This window comes from Cyprinus carpio, unplaced genomic scaffold (genome assembly GCF_018340385.1).
Source record: "Cyprinus carpio isolate SPL01 unplaced genomic scaffold, ASM1834038v1 S000006786, whole genome shotgun sequence".
In the NCBI taxonomy this organism is placed as follows: Eukaryota; Metazoa; Chordata; class Actinopteri; order Cypriniformes; family Cyprinidae; genus Cyprinus; species Cyprinus carpio.
The window spans coordinates 230,595-255,112 of record NW_024879375.1 but is presented as its reverse complement, the minus strand read 5'-3'; the positions used below and the strand labels follow the sequence as shown (position 1 = coordinate 255,112).

At 36.7% G+C, this 24,518-nt stretch overlaps 1 protein-coding gene across 1 annotated transcript; it reads left to right on the top strand.

Annotated features, from left to right (window-relative positions):
• The first annotated feature begins 1,307 nt into the window (after positions 1-1,307).
• Positions 1,308-23,530, top strand: LOC109049307. The gene is made up of 11 exons (XM_042756064.1): positions 1,308-1,588; positions 3,437-3,760; positions 4,377-4,493; positions 5,014-5,046; positions 7,003-7,038; positions 9,282-9,593; positions 13,185-13,493; positions 14,588-14,896; positions 21,083-21,379; positions 21,856-22,167; positions 22,399-23,530. The coding sequence occupies exons 1-11, from the start codon at positions 1,543-1,545 to the stop codon at positions 22,452-22,454; spliced, it is 2,151 nt and encodes a 716-aa protein (XP_042611998.1). The 5' UTR covers positions 1,308-1,542; the 3' UTR covers positions 22,455-23,530.
• The last annotated feature ends 988 nt before the right edge of the window (positions 23,531-24,518 follow it).

The window sequence follows — 24,518 nt, the reverse complement described above, 5'->3', positions numbered from 1 at the left end:
TCATGAGTCCCGTCTCTCATTGGTTGGTTCTCGTCTTGTTACCCTTGTTGTCTGATATAAATAGCCCTCATGTTGTCATTGTCTCCGGTCGAGTATTGATGTTGTAACCTGCTGTTGGTTAGTCAAGTCTGATCAAGTTAAGTCAGTTCATTAGTGACCAAATAAATAGATAAGGCTATGTGGAAATGGATTTAAATTTTTTCTTAACCATTATTTCTAAACCTTAACTGGCTCAAAATACAGTGTATTACAGATCACATCAGGTCATCAGGTCATCTTAATCTTGCCTTCAGTGGACTGCTTGTTACATAAATGAAGAGAAACCACTAGTAGGTGGCTGCAAGTCCTTGTTTTAATAAATGTCTTAATAAATGATTAACTGAATCATTCAAATCAAACCATTCATTCAAAACGGCAGATTCAATTTGAAACGAAGCAAGTTACTCTTGATTCATGAAGTGATTTTCATGAATCGTTGAATCATTGGGTCATTCGATTTGTTCAAAACTACATTCATTCAGTAATGAAAGGCCACAGTGTTGCTCCACTCGTGGGAGAAAGTATGGACTTTGCCTCATAAGTATCTGATCACCAATAAAGTAAAAGAAATAACATTTAAGTTGATTCATAAATGTTACCATATTAAAGCTTTTCTTAGAAAATATGAGTCAGACATTGAAGTGAATTGCAGTTTTTGTCATTCTTCTGAAGAAGACTTCATTCATTTGTTTTGGCAATGTTCTCAGACAAAAAAAAAAAAAAAAAAAAAAAAAGAAAAAAAAATTCCTAAGATTTGTTCATGCTTATCCAATCTTATTTTGTAGGTGACTTTTCTTTTGTTTTAAAGATGCTTTCTTTGGATTTTTTGTCTACTCAAAAGAGAATACACAGAAATTTTACATAATAAATTGGTGTTTCCTGCTAGCTAAATTTCACATCCATAAGAAAAAGTTTACTGGTTCTAAACCTCTCTTTTCATTGTTCAAAGTTGATTTAGACAGGCAACTATTCAAGGTTCAGTCAATCTTAATGCTATGGAAACTGTATTTATGTGTTCTTACTTTGTGTCTTTGGAAGGCTTTCATTTATTTATTTATTATAATAGAATTATAATATTTCATTTTTTTTTTATTTATTTTTTTTAGTTTTACATAATGTATTACAACATTAAGCTAAGGCTGATGCACGGGGCAACTTTTTGAGCAATTTTGCCATGCAACTTATCATTCACCAACAACAGAAGACGGCAATAATTCATCATATAATAATAGTCGCCAATACAAAGAAGAAGAAAAAGTATTCTTCTGAGGAGTTCTGTTGCGCTTTGCTACGGCCAGTCAGATTTGTAAGCAGAAACTCAAAGCCTTTTTTTAGCATATAAACTTACCAATAAATTCATTAGTCAGTCACAGTCGGTATAAAAATCTATTTGTTTAGTGGCTTTGTTAACAGTTATCGCTGCCCATCGGGTGAGTGCGTATAATATTAATATTCATCGAAGTTGTATTAAATCATCGAAACTTCGCTGGAATCTGCAACAATATGAAGAGCTCTTTCAGTACCGAGCTGTTTTTATTACTGATGTGCGGTAAGTGTACGATTTCTGGTTATTCATAACATGTTTAGTTTCACTTTTATTTATTTTATTATTATTTTTTAAATCCTGGAGTTTCTTATATTAACAGTGATTACATTTATCATGTAAACAACGAGACTAGCCTAATTCTTCAGCAAATCTTAGTCGGTATAAAATCTTTCTTTTTAAAACAACATGCCACTTCATTGGGGGCCTTCTATGCTAGTTTTGGGTGGGTCACAGTACCGCTGCTCTCTATGCCCAGAGTAGGATAACAAGCATCCACACAAAACCATTACATGCAGCTACTCAAAACAAACAAACAAACAAACAAACAAACAAACTTTCGTTCTATATCAATATATACATATACATGCATAAAAAGCTAAACATGAATATATACAGTACATATGTATATATAAATTATAAAAAATGCATTTTATGGTGAACGCAGTAGGCAGGACGTGTGACGCGCCATTCCCGCATCTGCCCTCGCGCTCAGCTCATGTTTGCGGCTGAATATACACATGATCATCATCGTGCATCACCTAAACATAGAAAATCAGAAACATGAGAACACAGAAAACATGAAACAATTCCATGAATCTAAGGTAACAATCATAATAAACTTAAAATATTTAAAATTGTTGACATTAGTGACCTGTTTTAATATTGGTAATAATTTCTCCACCAACACTGTTAAAATACTTAATGTAATAATAATAATAATAATAATTATATATATATATATACAGTACTATATATATAATATATATATATATATATATATATATATATTATATTATATATATATATATATTATATTATTGCAAACGCCTGCAAAGGGCACAAAAGCCTAATTGCTGTTGTTACACTTACAGGACGATCAAATCCTTGTTTAATATTGACATATTGACCAGACATTTATTTCAAATATCCAAATAATAAATAATTTTCCACCATCTTTCTACAAAAAAACAACAGCCTCTATAATTTATTCAACAAAAAACATGTGGACATCGCAACCCTTACCAAAAGTAACCATGGTTTTTTTTGTAGTAAAACTGATTAATTTTATTTTGTGTGATTTCTGAATGCCTGAGACTATAAAATCAATCAGACAACAGTATTAATAAAATCATAGCCATAGGTAAACTGTCTAGAACTACAATTGTAATTTATAAATAATACAATTTAATTGCAATTTATTTATTTACTTTTATATTGTATTAAAGTTCTATTTTGATCCTTTGTTTTGTTTCTTTGTTTGATTGTTTTTTTCGAGAGAGGGGGCACACCAATACTATCCAACTCTAACCTCCATATGGCAACCATCTGCCGACAAAAAATGTTTGTGGGCCATCTTACCCCGAGGGTCTGATTTTATCTTTTTACTAAATAAACACTAAAACGTTCACTTCACAAATTCAATCCTGTTGACCTCATCCCTTCTTTCTCTTTGTCTGTCAATAATTAGAGGCAGCAATTGTAATTAACATAAAATAAACAAACAAAAGAAAAGTCTACTTGTAACCTCTAATGATTAATCTTTGTACATTTTGAAAGCCCTCTGGAACATTATATCACAGCACGTCTCATGTTACTGTCTGTGTAGGAGCAATTACTCATGATGTATTTATCATTTATAAGTAGCTTTGTATTTATAAAGGTGTCTGCTGAATAAATAAATGTAATCCATAGATTCTAGATAAATTTATGAGATTTTCTCATTTATTTGTTGGGACTGCTCCAATCTTTATTGGTAGCTTGTGTTTATAAGACAAGACTAAATGATGTGTTAAATTTGTACAATGTTCTGTGATTTTAATCTCTGAGAAACTGTTTCTGTTTGTTCTTCAGGTGTGTTTGGTGCTGAAACAGAAGAAGTGAAGTCAGTGTCAGTGATGAAGGGGGGTTCTGTCACTCTGAACCCTGAACGCAATCAAACACAGGGATTTATTAAGATAGTGTGGAGGTTTGGAGATAAAGGTATAATCATTGCTGACAGTTCTGAAAAAGTTACCTTGGTAAATGAAACTGAGAGATTCAGAGACAGACTGCAGCTGGATCTGACTGGATCTCTGACCATCACGGACATGAGAACCGAACACTCTGGACTTTATAAAGTAAAGATCGACTACAGCACTGGGACCTCATATAAGAAATTCAGTGTTACTGTTTTAGGTGAGGATACTTTTTTTAGTAAGTTATTTTCAAATGTGTATTACTTTATAAATGAAATTGAATTAAACTGATTTTTAAGGTGCAGCTACAAAATATTAGTTACAGTGTGTTCAGCAATCTAACATAGTTTTAGTTTGACGATATCACAGTCATGCTGTTGTTCTGAATATCATCACAGCTGTGATTGGTCCGCAGGTGATCACATGACTGATACTCAGAACAGCAGCATGATGGCAAGCGTGATCATGACTTTTATACAACAGCTCTACAAAGATTCAAATCTGATTGTTCATCAGCTGTCTGTAACTCAGATGCCGTGATGATGTCCTAATCATGAGGAATCAGATTTTCCTTTTCAAATAAACTTCATGACATTATACTTTAACATTCAGAGCTCAAAACTTCTTTCCCAGAAGAATTCTAAGCGATAAATATGGACTGTTCTCGGATTTCTGATAATAATGTTACAATATTGTAATTGTTTAATCTTCACTACTGTTTCAATGTTAAAATGAATTTAAGGGTCATGAACAGAGATGTAGTTATCAGATCTTCACTCGTGTTATACAGTGCTGATGTTTAAAGTGTTTGTTCCTGTCTCTCTTTATCATTACAGAACCAGGAGGGTCTTCAGGTGCTATTGCAGGAACATGTGTTACTGTTTTGCTGGTAGCTGCAGCTGCTGTTGTTTATTACTATCGCCACAGAATCTGTGATCTAAAGCGTTTAATGGGTAAGTGTTACAACTCGTACAGCAAGTGTTACATGAGCTTTATCATGTCACAGTAGAGTTAAAAATGCAAAAATCGTTTTACTGCAGTATTTAACAACATCTGTGAGGTTGCACAAGACCTAAACTCATTATCCTGCTCTCCTTTGGCCATTTTGAATTGTAGCTGGTCTGCCTGGGCTCTTCATATCACCTCACAGATGTAGATGTAAAACAAGAAAAAGATATGTCAAGTGTCAATGAATCTGTCACCGCTTGCTTAAAGGGATGGGTTAAGCAAAAAGTTAAAATGCCACTGAGCTCACCCCCCCCTCTCTCTTTTTTAATGCTATAATAGTTCATAGAAACATTTCTGTTAAAGGACCGTAATAGCATTGTAATTGACTGATGAGCAAAGAGGAAGATTTTCACCAAATAATCACTGAACTGCACATACAGTCATCAAATGATGTTTGAAAAAAATGTTGTTGATCATCTCTAATGATCTCCTGTTTTCTTAATTCCTATGTGCTGATATGACAAGAACCTGAGATCTCTGAACAAATGTTAAACAAGAGTAAGTATTACAGCTGAAACGGCAAACTGAGATTTTCGGACAATAGAGTTCTTATGTATGTGTGTTCATATTCTGTGTTTCTATGTTGTTGTTTTTTCTTACCACAAGCTCTGTTCGTAATTTAATGCAATAATTCATATAATGTGTGACTGTCCAATACTGAGTTGCATGACATTAATATACTAATTTCTGAATATTTGTTAAAAATGCAGAATTGACCACAACTTCATCTTAGTTCACAAAACTAAGAGCAAGGCTGAGAAATGTAGCATGAAGCTTGCTGTGGCTGTTTTGAGGTTTGTGTTGGCTGTCTGTCTCTCGTCTGTATGTGTGTCACTGTTTATGGCTTCATTCAGCCTCTTCTTTCAGACACTATTACAGAAACCCTGAAGATGGAGATGCACTGGTGTTTTTTTTCTTTGCTTTAATGCTTTTGTTTCCTAATACTGTAAGTGAGTTCATCTATCACTTCACATCTGATCATTAGTATTACTATATTTATAGAAAGTATAAATAAAAGATATATAAAAGATGTATAACACGTAAAAAAAAAAAATTTATTAATAACAAACACAAAAAAAAAATAATATATAAAAAAATTAGTAAAAACTAAAACATAAATATAGGGGACCGATTCTCACTATTAACTAGCTGATTGTTAACAGGCCTGTTATTAACATATTGCCTGTTTATTAGTACTTATAAAGCATTTATTCTGTGTGACCATACGCTACATCCCTAATACCTTAACTTTAAGGGGACATCAGAAGCCCATTATCCACAGGTTGGTATGGTTCTTTATGGTATTCATATCTTTGGTTAAAATTTCTAAATGGTAGTGTAGAACAACACCCTTTTTTACCCTGTTAAAAACAGCTCTGTTCACAGCGACCTGTTTCGGTGCATGTCCCTTTAAATGCTAATGAGCTCTGCTCACCCCGCCCCTCTCTTCCATGGGATGAGCAGCAGTTCTCTGAGAATGTAAACTTTAGCCGCATTCGTTGTGGAACTTGCTAACTAGCACATTATTAGAAAAGGCAATTTGCCAAGATTCATAAAAAAAGCTGACTCTCACTTCTTCTGTAGGTGAAGCTGGATCACGAATGAGTCGCGCAAAGATAGGTGCATTTATGTAGATTGGGGGGCGCATTCAAAAACAAAAGTAATCCTCTGTGTCTTCAGCGGCTCAGATGTCGGGAGTAAATGACGACTGCTGTGTTAATTATTACATCCAACAACAAAACACCTGAAACGCTTAGGAGTCATTCTCGTCTCCATCTGTGAACGGCTTGATCTGAGAAAGTGATTATGATTTTCAGGGATTTGAAAAAAAAACACTGGGCAAATTTTATCATTATAGGGTGGTTGTGTACACACACTGCCAGGACACATTTATGTTCAAACAACATGTAAAAGTGCATTTTGCATCTGATCTTCCCTTTAACTACTACCTTACTAACTATTAATAAGCAGCAAATTAGGAGTTTAAGGCTTAAGTCGTAGTTAATGGTTTGTTAATAGCGAGAATTGGACCTTAAAATGAAGTGTGACCAAATAATATTTAGATTCATTATTTATTCTCCTTCAGCTCATTTGAAACCTGTGTGTATGTAAATATTTTGATTAATCTTCTTAATCTTTGATACATTTTTTCTGTCTCAGAGATGAAAGTCAAAGTCAAGTTTGGAATGACATGAGGGCAATTAAATAATGTCAGAATTTACATCGTTGGGTTAACTAAATGTTTTATAATTATTATTATTATTATTATTATTATTATTATTATTAATGAAGGAATATTAAAGCATAGTTAGCATTTCTGTGGAAATATCCTTTGCTGCCTTGAGTATATAATAAATATACCGATTACCGATTATTAAAAGCATGTAAAGAACCACACATCTTCATCTACATTCTCACAATCTCGTTTCACATTTCTACGTGCTGCTGTGACAGATGAAGACACGACCGCTGAACAACTTTGCAAAAAATGTAAGTACTTCAACTCATATAGCAAGAGTTTAACTAATTTAACTTATAAAATTCATACAAAAAAACATATAAAACTGTTACCAGAAAACTATTATCAATTGTTATAAAACGGATAGTTCTGGTCCTTGATTCTGATTGGTTGAGCCGCTTTCGGAGCTGTTGTAAATTACACTACAAACATAGACTTTTGTTTACTTCTGTGTGTTGCTCTGCAGCCACTTTGTTGGAACCACATCTGTTTCTGAGGAACTACATTGTTTGGTGGAAGAATACGTTTTTTTTTTATTTATATCATTACACCTTATTTGTTGTTTTATTCTGTGAAACCTTACCAAAGAGTATAGAAGCCAAGAGGCGAAACTCAATAGAACGCTCCATAGCAACAGTTGCCCCCATGACGTGACGGCGCGGCCGCCATTATGGACTGAAAACTGAAGCAAAACGCCAAGAAATAATGGGAGTCAATGGCACTGAAAAACTTAACAACAAACAAAAACTTAGCATAACTTAATTTTTTTCTGGCCGTCATATCTAAATATGAAAACAATTTAAAATACATTAATGAGGATGACCGACGTTAAATGACAGAAAATATACGTCTATGTGTCGGTTATGCATGGCCTAATTACCCTTAGGAAAATAGTATTTTGGGACAAAATATTACTACAGAAGTACTATAAGACTACTATAGAAATACTATAGCGGCTCTAGGATATTATACAGGTATTACAGAACATAACATACTTCTGTGATGTTCTGTAATACCTCTATAATATTTTTAAGCTGCTATAGTATTTCTATAGTAGTCTTATCGTACTTCTGTAGTATGTCCCAAATTACTATAGGCCTAGTATTCCTGTAAGATTACTATAATATTTTGTCCCCAAAATACTAAAAGATTCCTATAGTACTTTTTCGTAAGGGTATGTCCCCCACCGAATCGGCTTCATTAGACTACCACTTAAGGTTTGCAAAGATACAATTATAAAATTACTGCAAACCCTTTAATCTATCAATATTTATGTTCTATTATGCATTTTCCTTGTTATATGAATAACAGAAATTCATGAAATAATATATATAGGCAGACACACAGTAATAAAATTTATTCAAATGTTGATTTTGACATTAGTGAACATCACCATATATATGATTTGGAAAAATAAATAAATAAATAAATAAATAAAATTATAAATGAGCATTTCTAAAGACAGTTCATCTTTTACATAGAATTTCACAAAAATATTAACAAACTTGTTTTTCAACATCTTCAGTGAAATTGCACACAGTGAACGTTTCAATGGCAAGAACAAAAACAATCTGTGAATGTCCTATTACAGACGGAAAGGTACAAAAAAAAGATGTGCATTCTAGAAAGTGCACACATGAACTATAAACAGTACTAAAATGGAAGTGGTGCCATAAGATCTCAGTAATTAATCAGACACCACCATCTATTGTGTGTGCATTTGTGTATGAGAAGTTTTTTTTTTTTTTTTTTTTTTTTTTTTGTGAGAGAAGAGGCATTGACATAGAATGGAAGCATTAGTCAAAAAGGTGTATAATCTAGCAAATGCACACATGAACAAAAAATAAGTCTGACCATCTTTCGGAAACTAGTGTACTACTAGCCAGTTACTAAGTTTTGGTATAGATTTCTAAAAACGAACAGCAAAACCTCTGCACTGGTAGAGATTTGAACAAACAAACAATAAATATCAGTTCAAGTTTTGTATAGATTTCTAAAAATGAACAATAACTGATTGAAAGAACTGATCATATGATGATTTCAGCAGCTTTCAGTCCATAATGGCGGCCGCGCCTCCGCAGCGCCATCTACAGACTGTTACCCATAACACAACAGAGTTTCGCCTCTTGGGCTTCTATACTCTTTGACCTTACTATGTTTATGGATAACCATTTTATAAAAGCAACAAGCCTCATGAAGCCGTGGTTTACAGTGAATTTATAAAAGCTAAGGGACATTGTTAGGGATGACGCGAAGCGGAGTGCCTAAAACCCCCTTAGCCGTTATAAATTCACTGTAAACCTCGGCTTCACGAGGCTTATTAACCTAATATATAGTTCCTTAGGAACAGTTGTGGTTCCAACAAAGTGGTTGCTGGCTTCCTGGGGTTCATTGCTTTATTAGATCACGGAATGTTCTCAGTGTTACTGACTTGTCAATTTGCTCATTCACTTACTTCTCCTCATTTCTCTGTTTCTGTGCACTGCTGTGACAGATGAAGAGAAGATTTTGTCAGTAATGGAGGGAGAATCTGTCACTCTAAAAATTGATGCTGAAATAAAGGGAGATGATCAGATCCTGTGGATGTTTGGTCCTCAAGAGACTCTCATAGCTGAAATCAAAAGCGAAACCAGAGAGATCACTACCTTTGATGGTATTGATGGGAGATTCAAAGACAAACTGAAACTAGTCAAGACTGCATCACTGACCATCACAAACATCACAGCTGAACACAGTGGAGTCTATAAACTACAGACCAGCAGCAGCAGAGGAACCTCGTTTCAAAGATTCATTGTTAATGTTAAAGGTAAGAATCATACTTTTTTTCAGTATAATGATCACATTTCTTTATTGGCAGTTATTTCAGACATTAAGCTTGATAAATTACCATAAAATTAGCAGATTGAGTTTTCGCAAACTGAACCAAATTATTTAGAAATTACAAAAAAAAAAAAAAAATACTCATTAGACATGATAATTGCTATTTATATCAGATAAGGTAAAATTATGTAAACTATTATAGCACAGTTTATTGGTAAACAGTAGTAACCATTTAGAGATTGATGTTTTTACCTGCATAATCAGTGTTTTGTGGACGTAGTCAATTTTAAAATTGAGTCAACTTTAAAAGTAAATTGTTTCTAAAAAGCCAAACCCATGTTGATTATTGTTTTATGGTACAGATTTATTTGAAAAGCATTATTAAATCATTTACTTACGAATTGTGATGCAGCTGCAGTCAGATCTAGTACTGCTTCATCTTTCTTTGCGAACTATCCATGACAATGTGCCATTATTTTACTCCATTTGTCCTATTGACGACAGACTTAAACACGTGGACTGTGTCAGAAAGTGAACTCGCATCTGTATAATGTATCTAGTGTAGACAAGATTGTGATGTCTGGTTCACGAACGGATCGTTCGATTTAACCAGTTCTTCTTAGTGAACTGGTTGAACCAGTTCACCAAATCAGACAGAATTGTCTGAAACGGTTAATGTCTCTAGTTTTAATCCACAAATTTACTTAAGTTATTCACTTTTTAAATGTGGCTGACACTCCCTCTGAGTAGAAATAAACATACTGTACACTCACCTAAAGGATTATTAGGAACACCATGCTAATACTGTGTTTGACCCCCTTTCGCCTTCAGAATCTACGTGGCATTGATTCAACAAGGTGCTGAAAGCATTCTTTAGAAATGTTGGCTCATATTGATAGGATAGCATCTTGCAGTTGATGGAGATTTGTGGGATGCACATCCAGGGCACGTAGCTCCCGTTCCACCACATCCCAAAGATGCTCTATTGGGTTGAGACCTGGTGACTGTGGGGGCCATTTTAGTACAGTGAACTCATTGTCATGTTCAAGAAACCAATTTGAAATGATTCGAGCTTTGTGACATGGTGCATTATCCTGCTGGAAGTAGCCATCAGAGGATGGGTACATGGTGGTCATAAAGGGATGGACATGGTCAGAAACAATGCTCAGGTAGGCCGTGGCATTTAAACGATGCCCAATTGGCACTAAGGGGCCTAAAGTGTGCCAAGAAAACATCCCCCACACCATTACACCACCACCACCAGCCTGCACAGTGGTAACAAGGCATGATGAATCCATGTTCTCATTCTGTTTACGCCAAATTCTGACTCTACCATCTGAATGTCTCAACAGAAATCGAGACTCATTTTTCCAGTCTTCAACTGTCCAAATTTGGTGAGCTCGTGCAAATTGTAGCCTCTTTTTCCTATTTGTAGTGGAGATGAGTGGTACCCGGTGGGGTCTTCTGCTGTTGTAGCCCATCCACCTCAAGGTTGTGGGTGTTGTGGCTTCACAAATGCTTTGCTGCATACCTCGGTTGTAACGAGTGTTTATTTCAGTCAAAGTTGCTCTTCTATCAGCTTAAATCAGTCAGCCCATTCTCCTCTGACCTCTAGCATCAACAAGGCATTTTCGCCCACAGGACTGCCGCATACTGGATGTTTTTCCCTTTTTCACACCATTCTTTGTAAACCCTAGAAATGGTTGTGCGTGAAAATCCCAGTAACTGAGCAGATCAGACCCGCCCGAGACCGGCCCCGTCTGGCACCAACAACCATGCCACGCTCAAAATTGCTTAAATCACCTTTCTTTCCCATTCTGACATTCAGTTTGGAGTTCAGGAGATTGTCTTGACCAGGACCACACCCCTAAATGCATTGAAGCAACTGCCATGTGATTGGTTGATTAAATAATTGCATGAGAAATGAGAAATGAGAAATTGAACAGGTGTTCCTAATAATCCTTTAGGTGAGTGTATATCCCGGAGTAATTCATTTACTCAAACAGTACACTGAGTGAACTGCTGTGAAGAGAGAACTGAAGATGAACACAGAGCAGAGCAGCATAAACTGAACGTGCTGGAGCATGCTGGTTAGAATGGTTCTCGTTCTTGAGTCAAGAACCGGTTACATTGGTTTTCGAATCCCCAGTACAGTGAACCGAGAACTGTTGAGCTGATGAGCTGATGATACTGCGCCTGCATGATTCAGCGTGAAGCTACCGAACAGACTGCCCTTGACTGACACAACACATCTGAACTGAACTGGTTCTTTTGGACAACTGATTCTGTGCTAATGTCATGAGAGCGGGTAAACCGAAGACTTGAATGAATGGCAATCTGGCGGGACATAAGTTTATTTAATTACAAATAAATCGCAATGGATTATAGTAAGTGGAATATGTTTTCTGGGGTGATGACAACTAATTTATTTACTTTATATCTTCAAGACTTAAATCCTCGTATGCCCATCACTGCCTGTTACTGTATTTGGGTGCTTAGTTGCAAAACTTAATTGTAAACTTTTTAGATCATGATTGATGTCTTAACTGATTTATGTTATGATTACGGACTTTATATATTTGAATGTGTATTTCCATCCCGGCTCGGGACGATAGACTTGATATCATTACGTCATCACGAATGACGTCATTACTTTAGGGCATAAAAGGACTGATGAACCATTTTTTTTTTTTTAACCGGTTCATTGAAACGAACTGTCCGAAAGAACCGGTTCATAGAAAAGAACCGGACGTCCCATCACAGGCGACACTCGAATTCAGCCTAATCAAGTGTCAGCCATTAAGCGAGTGAACGTCATTGGGCGGGGGCCTAATGACTATTGACTATTCGTTGATACCTTGCTCTGGAGGCAGTGTTTTTGCAAATGATTGTGCCCTGGGGCAAGTTCAAGCTCAAACCGGTGCACAACATTTTGCTACGGTTTCCAGGTTGAACGACATGTTTCCTGTAAATGGTGTGCAACATGGTTTGAGATATGTTTTCTCTTGTTTGGTGGGTGTGTCAAAAATGTCAGCCCAATCATCAGCAATGCATATAAACAAAGTGGTATTAAAGAGACAGCTCGCACGATGTAATTTACATCTAAATAAATTCACAAGAGCAAGTATAGTGTTTGCACATGTTTATTTACATTAAAGGCAAAAACACATATTTATACCGATTTCATCAGGCTCCGAAAATTCTTCAAACAGAACACAAAGAAAGGCCTTCTCATTTGCAGTAGTTGCAACTCTTGCATCATCAGAACAAGGTGTTCAACGCACCACTGTTTCGGTTTAAAAAATATTTTGCCCCCATCTTGTCGGGGCTGAACGAAGCCCAGGTGACATAACCTTGCCCCTTGATCCAAAATGAGCCATTTTGTGGCACTTGATTAAATAAATGCTTTGTTAATAATGAGGAGGATGGTTTAAGCTATGGAATTTGCAGGATGTTTCAAAGCAAATTTGATTTCTCATGTCATGACCTCTTTAAAATGATCACTGATAAAACAGCATCCACACTTGATCTAATGGCAATATTTTTCTCTTTTTATGCACTGCTGTCACAAATGAAGTCATGATAATTTCAGTGGTGGAGGGACAATCAGTCACTTTATACCCTGATAATACTGGTGCACAGAAAGATGATCTGATTGTGTGGATGTTTGGAGATGAAAACAATCTCATTGCTCGAATGACTGGAAAGACCAGAGCAACATATGAAGGTACTGATGGGATATTCAGAGACAGACTGAAGCTGGACAAGAGGACTGGATCACTGACCATCAGGAACATGAGAACCGAACAATCTGGACTTTACAAACTACAGATGAGCAGCAGCAGCAAAGGAACCACAAACAAGAGATTCAACATTGTAATAAATTGTGAGTAGCTTTCTTTTAGTTTGTTTTTTAAAAGCATATTTGTGAGATGTTTTTGTTTTTACTAAACAAATTTTTAATAGTTTAGGTTGCATATAGTGTTTTATTGTAATTTGTCTTTTTGTATGTTAGGCCTATAATGCACAAAATGATGAATTGATACAGTACAGTTACAGACTCAATTAAACAGTGTACACTAAATGCACACTATAGACTGTTTAAAAAATTAAAAAAAACTGATGCACATCTACTTCCTTTCACTATAGAAAATTTAAGCCAAAACCTGTCAGTATGGCCACTGTCATCTTGCAAAAATTATGTCCTTTAGACCCAGAGTCTGCACAGTAGTAATTCTTTTGGAGTCCGTCTGCGCAGTAGTGATTGTGAGATGGAGCCATGGTTTCGAAGTCCTGCCCAAACTCCCGCAGACCCAATTCTGAGCTCACAATCATGCCACCACACCGTATTTTTAGCATCAAATAACTAACTAAAAGCAAACTTATTAGAAAAATGTAAAAATGTAACAAGTATGAAAACCATCTTTGGGAAAAATCTTTTGAAAAGTTTGATTATTTTGATTGGCTCAAGTCACATTTGTTTACATGGAGAGGGCAGGGTTAATGATCTATACTGCAGCCAGCCACCAAATGGCTATCAAAATGTTATGCCTTCACTTTTTTTTAGGTTGTGTGTGTCACACTTTATGCACACACATATAGATAAATGATTTATTTGTTAAAAAATGATATGATTATTATGCATGTTATTTTTACAGTTTATTACCAACTTACAAATACAAGTACACACACACGAGGGCCTTTCGCACTGCTTTAGTTCCAGAACTAAATGTCCAGTACTAAAAGTACTGGGAAGATTTTGCGTGAACTATTTCACAGTACCATTTAAGGGTTGCATTCACACCGCAGTGTGTACTAGGAAGTGACGGAAGTAACGCTCAAAGGTGGGTAGTTCCATAATTAGTTCTGGTACTATGAAAAGGTTCATGCGGTGCGAAAGGCCCTCTGCTCAATGAAGCTTTACTAACTCACATGTAAAAATCTTATTTTTCTGTTTCTGTGTGCTGCTGTGACATAAAGTGAATAATGTGTCAGTGAAGGAGGGAGAGGCTTTGGTTCTGAAGACTAATGCTGAAATACGGAAAAAAGATACGATTCTGTGGCTGTTTGGAGATGAAAACACTCTCATAGCTGAAATCAATGAAGGTAATGGAAATATCTCTACATTTGACGGCGTCAATGAGAGATTTGGAGGCAGTCTGGGGCTGGACATTAGTACTGGATCCCTGACCATTAGAAACATCACAACTGAACACACTGGAGTTTATAAACAGAAGGTCATCAGCAAAAAAGGGACCACAATCAAGAGAATTAATGTTGCTGTGAGAGGTGAGTATCTCAAGTCTTTCAGTTTTTCTGCAGTTAATTCAGCTCAAACTGTGCAGGCTGCATGCAAACTTCTGATCAGTTCTGTCTTCAGAAATGGAAGGGTGTGTTCACAGTTGTAGTTTGGTTCTCTTGGTTCTTCTGATTCAAATTAAAAAAGAAAATGGTGCATTATATTGTTGATACAGATGGTTCACTTAGCATTCACACTGTCACCATACCTATAAAAAAAACAGGATTTATGATGTACATTTTGCAACATAACTTACTGAACATCTAAAACAATGCTGCATTGCTGGGCTAAATGTGCTTGTTGTATGTGTGTACATGTAATGGTATTTTACCAGTTGAGAACTCACAAAGAGCTTATAAAATGTGTAAAGGGGGCAAAACAGCAGAAGGAATTCCAATGTTACACACACACACACATAAATGAAAATGCTACAAGGAGATGGCGATTTGGAAAGGCACGTAAAATGAATAACGCATTCTATAAAGCCTGTGAAGGGACTTGGTTAGGATTGCTGCGGAAGTCAGTCACATTACAGTACATCAGATTTCACTTATTGCGTGAAGATAGTAAGGAGAGATGACTGTCTGACAGTAAAAATCGCGCACACATTCAAAAGCAATTTCAGTCCCGGTATAATGATAGTGGCTCCCTGATGCGACACAATGCAAAAGCATTGAAACTTATTTTTCTTCCCATCACACATTTTTTTTTTGTTCATCACCAAGTCCTTTTTAGGGGCTCCATAGAATACGTAATTTCCTTTCCGAATGTGGTATTTGGCTTTGAGCACATCCCTACATTCTGAATCCTGTACCAAACTGTAAAGTGAAAGTGACGTGAGGATAAGTATGATGTATTTAACCCATTCAAGAGCACACACACAGCAGTGAGTAATGAACACTCATACACCTTGAACAGCCACCCAGGGGTGCGTTTCCCAATAGCAACTATGGTCAAAAGTTCTTTCATTACCAATAGTTTTCAATGGAACTTATGAACATAATTAGCCAATGATGCTTTTGGGAAATGCACCCCTGAGCAGTGGGCAGCCACTTTCGCTGTGGTGCCTGGGGAGCAATTGGGGGTACACTCCCTTGCTCAAGGGCACCTCAGTTGTCAGTTGTGGGTAATAAGTGTGGAAGAGAGCACCAGAGTATGTGAGCGGAGCGGTGTGATTTGACTGGTGCGAGGAGCGGATTTTTTAAGTCGGACCGTCGTGGTTTTCACTCGGTCCAAGAGCACTCCACCACCACTCCATCACGAGTACAATTCATGCCAATAGCCCGTAATATAAATGCATATTTAGCAAGAATTTACATGATAAACATATTTAGCTAAAGCTTGATACAGATGTCTCTCACAAATCAGAAGGTTATAATGACTGCAGTACCCAAGCGGGAAGTTATAGGCTAGTTCTCAAGGAGTTTGTCTGTTCCTTTTACTGAATATTTTCGGGTTAAAGCATGATTTAAACAGGTACAGCACATTCACACTGCAGAAAGTAGCAATTATACCTTTTAATGCTGACAACCATGTCATTAATTTTGCATGTGGTAGGAAAAAAACGTTTGCACACAATAGCCTAAGCCACTTTGAAACTCTCCTGTAATTTTATTTTATTTTAATATAGGCTACGTTATGAACACAACATTTCAAACATGCTGAAATACTTTAGTCATGGAGTGAAGGCGGAGCGGTGTTTCTGGTATCAGTGAGCGCAGAGTGGAGCCTGAGCAGGAAATTGTGAACCCGGAGTGGAGCTGGAGTTGAGTGATCATTAAATGCTCTGAGCGTGGAGGGGAAAACTGTTGCCGCTCCACTCCGCTCACATACTCTGGAGAGCACTGTTCATTCACTCCCCCCACCTACAATTCTTCCCGGTACTAAGACTTGAACCCATGACCTTCAAGTTACAAGTCTGACTCTTATCATTAGGACACAAATGCCATGTAATGGGCAACATCATGACTATGATGAGAACAATCGCACTGTAAAAAAAAAATCTGTAAAATTTACCGTAAGAAAAGGCAGTTGTGGTTCATTCCTGTTGTTAACACACCTGCAAATTAAAGTTTCAAAAATTTCCCAATGAAATCCCACCAGCTAGGGGAGGCGTGCCAAACTTATTTTCACTAAGAGCCACTTCAACATTATGGCTGCCATCAAAGTGAAAGTGAAAGTGGTGACATTTGTCAAGTATGGTAACCCATACTCGGAATTGGTGCTCTGCATTTAACCCATCCAAGTGCACACACACAGCAGTGAGAAGTGAACAAACCATGAACACACACCCGGTGCAGTGGGCAGCTATATCCAGCGCCTGGGGAGCAACTGGGGGTTCATTGCCTTGCTCATGGGCACTTCAGCCATGGGTACTGAGGGTGGAAGAGAGCGCTGTTCATTAACTCATTAACATTAACTTGACTGAAAGATGCCATTCCAGACAGTGCGCTTCATCTGCCGGGCTTTCAGCTGTTCAGAGCGGACCGCGACGCAAAATCAACGGGGAAATCATGAGGCAGCGGGACATGCTTCTACATCAACGAAAGATGGTGTACAGACAGGGCAGCTTTAAAGAATATGTGTTGTCCCGATCTGGAAGTGCTCTTCATTAACTGTAAGCCATTCTATTAGCTGCAGGAATTTCACTCATTCATTCTCATGAGTGTTTACATTCCACCGCAAGCACACGTGAGCTCAGCTTTACAGAAACTCGCTGATCAGATCACAGAGACCGAACAACAATACCCGGACTCTGTTATAATCATTCTTGGGGACTTTAATAAATCAAATCTCTCATGTGAACTGCCAAAATACAGTCAGCATGTTACACGTCCCACCAGAGATAGTAATATACAACAGTATATTAACAGCAAAACTCAGACATCTCCATGCCAAAGAGGATGCCTACAGAAATGGGGACAGTCTTGTACAATCGGGCCAGAAACATGCTGAATAAGGAGATTAGAGTGGCTAAAAGGAGCTACACTAAAGAGTTGGAAGATCAGTCCACTTCCAACGACTCCGCTTCAGTGTGGAAAGGCCTGAAACCCATCACCAACTACAAGACACCATCCCCCAGCACTGAGGTAAATCAACAACTTGCTGAAGATCTGAATGAGTTTTATCTACGTTTACACGACAACGGTGTAGTCTAAAACAGAAAAGTTTTTTCCCGACAAAGTTTTCAAAACAATTTGCGTTAGACATATCCGCGAAAAAATGGCAAAAAACGCTGAATTACGTATGCCAGGCCAGTAGTTGGTGCTGTCACTTTGTTAGTAAACAGTACCTGTAGGGAAGTGATGATTATATGATGCGACTCCGCTGTTGGTTGTAATATTGGTGAAGTAAATCCACACTTTACTGAAGAAGCATTAGCAAACTCTTGAGTAGCAACAACAGTACCATGTACTCTGCCATTGTTGTGTGACATACTACGCATGTCTACATACCTAACACATACTACGCACGCGTCACAGTTTTCAAAGATTCCCGTATTGGGTGTTTACATGGAAATGACAACGGTGCCTTTTTCAAAAACTTGCACTTTGAAAACCCGTTTTCAAAAAATATGCTTTTTTGGTCCACAAATCACAGTTGTCGTGTAAATGAACAGTCAAAAACGCATAAAAAGTTTCCCGTTTTTGGCTGAAAAAACATTGTCTTGTAAACGACCCCTTACTGTAGATTCAAAACCCTTACAGCCCTTTCTGACCATCTCTTTACACAACTTTTAACACCTCCTGCAACCCCCCCTCTCCCGCACTCCTGCACTTCAGATCAGTGAAGATGATGTGTGCCAGGTCTTTAGAAAGAAAAAAAAGAAGAAAGGCATAAGGCCCAGAATATGTGACACCAGCCTGTCTGAAAAACCTGTGCTGACCAACTGGCCCCCATCTTCACACAGATCTTCAACAGATGACTGGAACTGTGTCCCTAAATGCTTCAAATGCTCCACCATCATCACCATCTCAAAGAAACCCAAGATAACGGGAGTTAATGACTACAGACCTGTGGCTCTAACGTCTATTGTAATGAAGTCATTTGAAAAAAACTGGTTCTGGCTATTGTGAAGGATATCACTGGACCCTTACTGGACCCTCTGCTGTTTGCTTACTGAGCAAACAGGTCCGTGGATGATGCAGTCAACATGGGACTGCAATTCATCCTGCAGCATCTGGACAAACCAGGGACTTATGTAAAGATCCTATTTGTGGAATTCAGTTGGGCCTTCAATACAATCATCCCATCACTCCTCCAGACCAAACTGGCCCAACTCTCTGTTTCTAGCTCTGTCTGTCAGTGGATCACCAGCATCCTTACAGACAGGCAACAGCTAGTGAGACTGGGGAAATTCATGTCAGACATGTCGTTCCCCTCAGGGATGTGTTCTCTCCCCACTGCTCTTCTCACTGTACACCAATGACTGCACATCTAAGGAGTCCTCTTTCAAGCTACTGAAATTCGCAGACGACACCACACTCATTGACCTCATTCAGGATGGTTTCGAGTCTGCCTACAGACAGGTAGATAAAGAGCTGGCTGTCTGGTGCAGTCTTAACAACCTGGAGCTCAACACGTTCATAACTGTAGAGATGATAGTTGACTTCAGGAGGAACCCCCCTGCTCTGCCCCTACTCACCATCATGGACAGCATTGTGGGTACAGTAGAGTCATTCAAGTTCCTGGGGTCCATCATCTCCCAGGACCTGAAGTGGGACACTCATATCGATTCCATTGTAAAAAAAAAAAAAAGTCCTAACAAAGGTTGTACTTCCTTCGCCAGCTGAGGAAGTTTAATCTGCCACAGGAGCTGCTGAAACAGTTCTACTCTGCCATCATTCAGTCCGTCCTCTGCACTTCAATAACTGCCTGGTTGAGCTCAGCTACAAAATTGGACACCAGAAGATAATGTTCGGTGCTACAGAGCCCCAGGACAGACAGGCACAAGAACAGTTTCTTCCCCCAGGCAATCAAATTCATGAACAGTTTAATGTGCAATAACCTTATATTTATTTGTTACTACCTTATTCTATGCCATTCTATCATCTATAGCACAACTGTACATACAATTTTAGTTTTCAATTTATTTTTTAATTCTTTGTCTATTTATATTTATATATGTGTATATTTTTTTTATTCTGATCTTATTTTTATTGACTGTGTGTTGTTGTTTCTATGAACTGGAAGCTTATGACACTAAAAAAATTCCTTGTATCCGCAAGCATACTTGTAAATAAAGCTCTTTCTGATTCTGATTCTGAAATGCATTGTCAAATAAACACTGTCCTCCATGAGTACTTCATTCAGCTTTTATTTCATTCAAGAAAGCAAAATGTTCTTCACATCTGGATTCATGGTCTTTGAGGCAGGAAACTGAGTAATACAATGTTTCTGTGTCAGAAGACAGTCAGTAGTGTCCATAGGGCTGGGCGAAATGCCCCAAAATATTATGATTCGATAAAAAATTATCATAAAAAAAATTGTCTTATGAAATAAATTAATAAAACTTTAACAGTTTTATCATTCCTTAAAAGTAATATATATTTTTTATTATCTTGAGAATTATACTTTAGTATTCAATAGTAATAGTCAAAACCATGCCATTCATACACAGAGAGACACACAGAACATGGAGACCAACCATATCTTGTGACCAATTCATACATATTTTACGAGGTGGCAAATTTGTATGAATTCATACAACCTCATTTGTATGTTTTCTGTAAGGGTAGATTTAGGGGCAGGATTAGGGGTGGTCATTCATACAAATTCCTATGAATTTGCCTCCTCATAAAATACGAGAAAAAAAAAAATCCCAAAACATGTGAATTGGTATGAATTAGTCACCTCGTAAAATATGGATGTATTGCCATGAGATCGGGTTGTGCAGACTGCTGTCGCTTGTATTTCTGCTGTATGATAGACTATTAGATTAATACCTATTGAGTAAAAATGTCCAGAGCATATAATTGTTTCTGACACATTTTATTTTCATCTCGATATATTATTTATCACCCAGCCCATGTCCATTTCAAGTTGATTTTAAAACCGCACATGAATGGCCTCTGTGCATTACTGTCAAACTGTGTTCACATGCACACACATTTATATATTGTAAACTTTTTTCTCTCTGTTTCTCTTTGTCTTTGTGCTGTTGTCACAACTCACAGTGAGGATGATTTTAGGGGTGAAGGGCAAATATGTGACTCTAAACCCTGATATCGAAACACAGAGAGATGATCTTTTCCTCTGGATGTTTGGAGATGAAAACAATCTGATTGCTCAGCTGACTGGAGAGACCAAAGAGACCACATACACTGATGCCGATGAGAGATTCGGAGACGGACTACGGCTGGACAAGAACACTGGCTCTCTCACCATCAAGAACATCACAACTGGACCTTATAAACTACGTATCGTCAGCAGCAGAAGAAACTTGAACAGGAAATTCAGAGTTTTCATTTGTTGTGAGTCTTTCAGTTTGACTTCAAAATGTTTTCTTCCAGCAGAAGATTAAATTGAAAACATAACATGACTATGGCTGCAAAAACTAATTTGTAACAAATCCCCATCGAAACTGATTATTAATTAATTTGGCCTGCATGCAGTGGAAGGAGATCATTCCCTCTTAAACGTAGCTTTGATGTTCTACATACATGTAAATGAAAGCAGTAATAATAATCAGAATAATTTATTATTAAAATAAGTTAGTTGCAGTAATGATTAAACTGCTGTTTACATGTCATTATGTGTGTGATTATTTCTGAATTTGCATTGTATAGAACATGGGTTTTCAAATTGGGGCCATATTTTTCTGTAAACTACATGTTAACTTAATATAGTGCTTTTAAACTATATCAAATGACATGATACCTCAGTTGAATTTGACAACGTAATATCAAATTTGTTTTAGTAAGTGTAATTTTCTTTCTTTGTTCTTCAGGTGAGTCCGGTCCCAAGATAGTGTCAGCAATGGTGGGAGAAAGTTTAATTCTAATCACCGACTTTACCATAGAAAGAGGTGAGCGGGTACAGTGGAGCTTTCAAGATAAAACCCTAGCAGCTGGAATGAATGGGGACATCAGTAAGACTGCATATGGTGATGTGAGATTCAAAGACAGACTGGAGCTGCATCATCAAACCGGATCTCTGACCATCAAGAACACCAGAACCAGTGACACTGGAGATTATCAACTAAAGTTCCTCAGTAGAAGCGGAAAGGTCATTTGCTGGGAATTCAAGGTCACTGTCTCTGGTGAGCAAATCAATTCTTCTGAACATCCCTCTATATCATATCCAAGTAAACTTTCCACTTGCTTTTGTATGTTGTGGAGACCGAGTTCATTTGTGAGAAATCGTTTGTGAGAAAATAACAAGTGCTTAATTATTACTGAACTTAGTAATTGGTAATTTTATGGTAAATTCAACAGAATTGTTCTCAAGATCTTCCTTCTTTTTAACGTCTCTCATGTTCTTTGTATTTCAGATTCTACAATGAATAGATCAGCAATTGTACTGATGAATGAAGGGGCTTGTGAATAAGTGAATATGCAGCAGATGACAAGTTTAGTTTGGAGTAAGACACACCCAATCATTCTGAAATCAACAACTGATTTTTATGCACCTCTAGAATACATCCACTGAAAATGAGAAATGAACCTGTGCACTTCCTAAACTTATATATAATTTTTTTTTAATTGTATTAGAAATTGTTTTGATGAAGCTTTCTTAAAGTCACAGTATGCAATTTTCGCCACTGATTTTTCGTCTTGTTATGCTAGTTACATTTATATTTCTCTAAATTTTTTTATTTCTCTAGATTTAAACATTCTTGGAAACATGTGGGATAGGCCTAATGTAAGTACACAAGTAAACAAAATATATAACAGTGTTTTTTGGATATTTTAATAAAAACAAATCTTACATATTTTAAGATATGTAAGATACAAAAATACATCCATGTAGCAGCACTAAAAGGTTATATACACCTGACCTAAGAGTGATCAAGATCCATGCATGAATGAGAAAAAAGAGAGGGATGTGCTAGATGTTAAATAGTATTATAAGGCGCAATAAACAGCGAGCTCAATGCTGACACACAGCTGAAGCGCGTCTTAAGTGGACAGAAGCGTAATTTACTTGCCTATGTCTGTGTCATTAATGTTAAACAAACAACAAAAGGCAAGAAGAAAATCACTCACTGCTCTTGACTGAATCAATTTTGGATCTTTTATAAGAATTAATTCGTATTTGATTAATATATGCAGTGTTTTAGTTATACACTTGATTATTTGTTTTCTTTAGGAGGCCTATTTCTACATGCTAAATAAACCCACTAGCTGAATATATATATACTGTATCTGTGTATTTGATCTTTCTGTTTGATCATTACTGTATTCTGTTTAGTTGGTAACTATTGTTTGTTTTAAAAATTCTAATTAAAAATTAACGTGTATGTGTAAAGTTTTATTTTTCACATTACATTATTTTTGATCTTATTAAGTTCTGAAATCTGTTGTGTAACGGCTACTCTGTTATTACCAAATGGTGCTGAGAGGCTAAAACAGGAACTCAATGCATTTGTGATGCAACAACAATAAAATATTGGTGAGGCAAAACTTCTCTTAGTTGTTGTTCTTTTTTGCACAGACTGATATTTATTGATAATACAAAGTTTTGTTAGCCAGAATCTGACCAGATAATAATGTATTGTTAAACTCAAAGCGAAACAGAGGGAAATGCATCTATCTCTATAGCAACAGTTTGAATTCAACAATGAGCTAAAATAATCTTAGTGAGAGGTAAAGAAGACAAACTAAGAGCAGTGTGGAATAGAAACAGAAGAACTGTTTATTTTTGTGACTGCATCTTCTCATTTCACACACTGTTTTATTTGCACTCAGTGGTCAGCATCTTCTCAGAGCGGTGTGGTTTTAACAGAAACACCACGTTCATGATGTATCGAAGGTCACCTTTTAAAAGATGTTCCTTTTCATCTAATAGTAACTATTTTAAGTTGTCATTTTGTTTTATAATACACAGATAGAAATATTTGTCACACTGTTAAATCCTTGTTGAATTGAACTGAAAACTGAATAGTAATTATGGAACTGATAAACGTTTATGAATAAGCCTGTATCACAGGTGTCAAACCTGCAGAGTTTAGATTGAACCCCTCAAATCAAGTCCTTCAGGGCTTATTTGAAACCTACATTGTATGTGTGTTGGAGCAGGGCTGCGGCCCTCCAGGAACTGAGTTTGACACCCCTGGTCTATATTCAAAAAGGTGTCATAAGAATTAATTATGGATTCAGAATTGGCCTGAATGACAGTTGAATAAGAACACAAAAATTGTATTTAAAAACCACAGATAGTCTAAATGTACACAACACAGAAGTTCATTATGAGGCAATGAAATGCATGCTTTTTTTTATCTAGAAAACTTTAAGAACAGTGTAAATTCTGGCATAAAATTTTCACAATTATTTATAAATATTATTATTATTATTTTTTTTATTTTTTTTTACACTGGACGATGATGTGAACTTTTGAGGGAAAACTGCTTGGTGAGACTTTACGTTAAGGTATATGTCATATTCTTGTGGA

Coding starts and splice junctions, on each gene's coding strand:
- LOC109049307 (XM_042756064.1), top strand. CDS start 1,543: ATGAAGAGCTCTTTCAGTACCGAGCTGTTTTTATTACTGATGTGCG. Junction 5,047..7,002: donor TGAACAAATGTTAAACAAGA/GTAAGTATTACA, acceptor CTGCTGTGACAG/ATGAAGACACGACCGCTGAA. Junction 22,168..22,398: donor ATTCAAGGTCACTGTCTCTG/GTGAGCAAATCA, acceptor TTTGTATTTCAG/ATTCTACAATGAATAGATCA.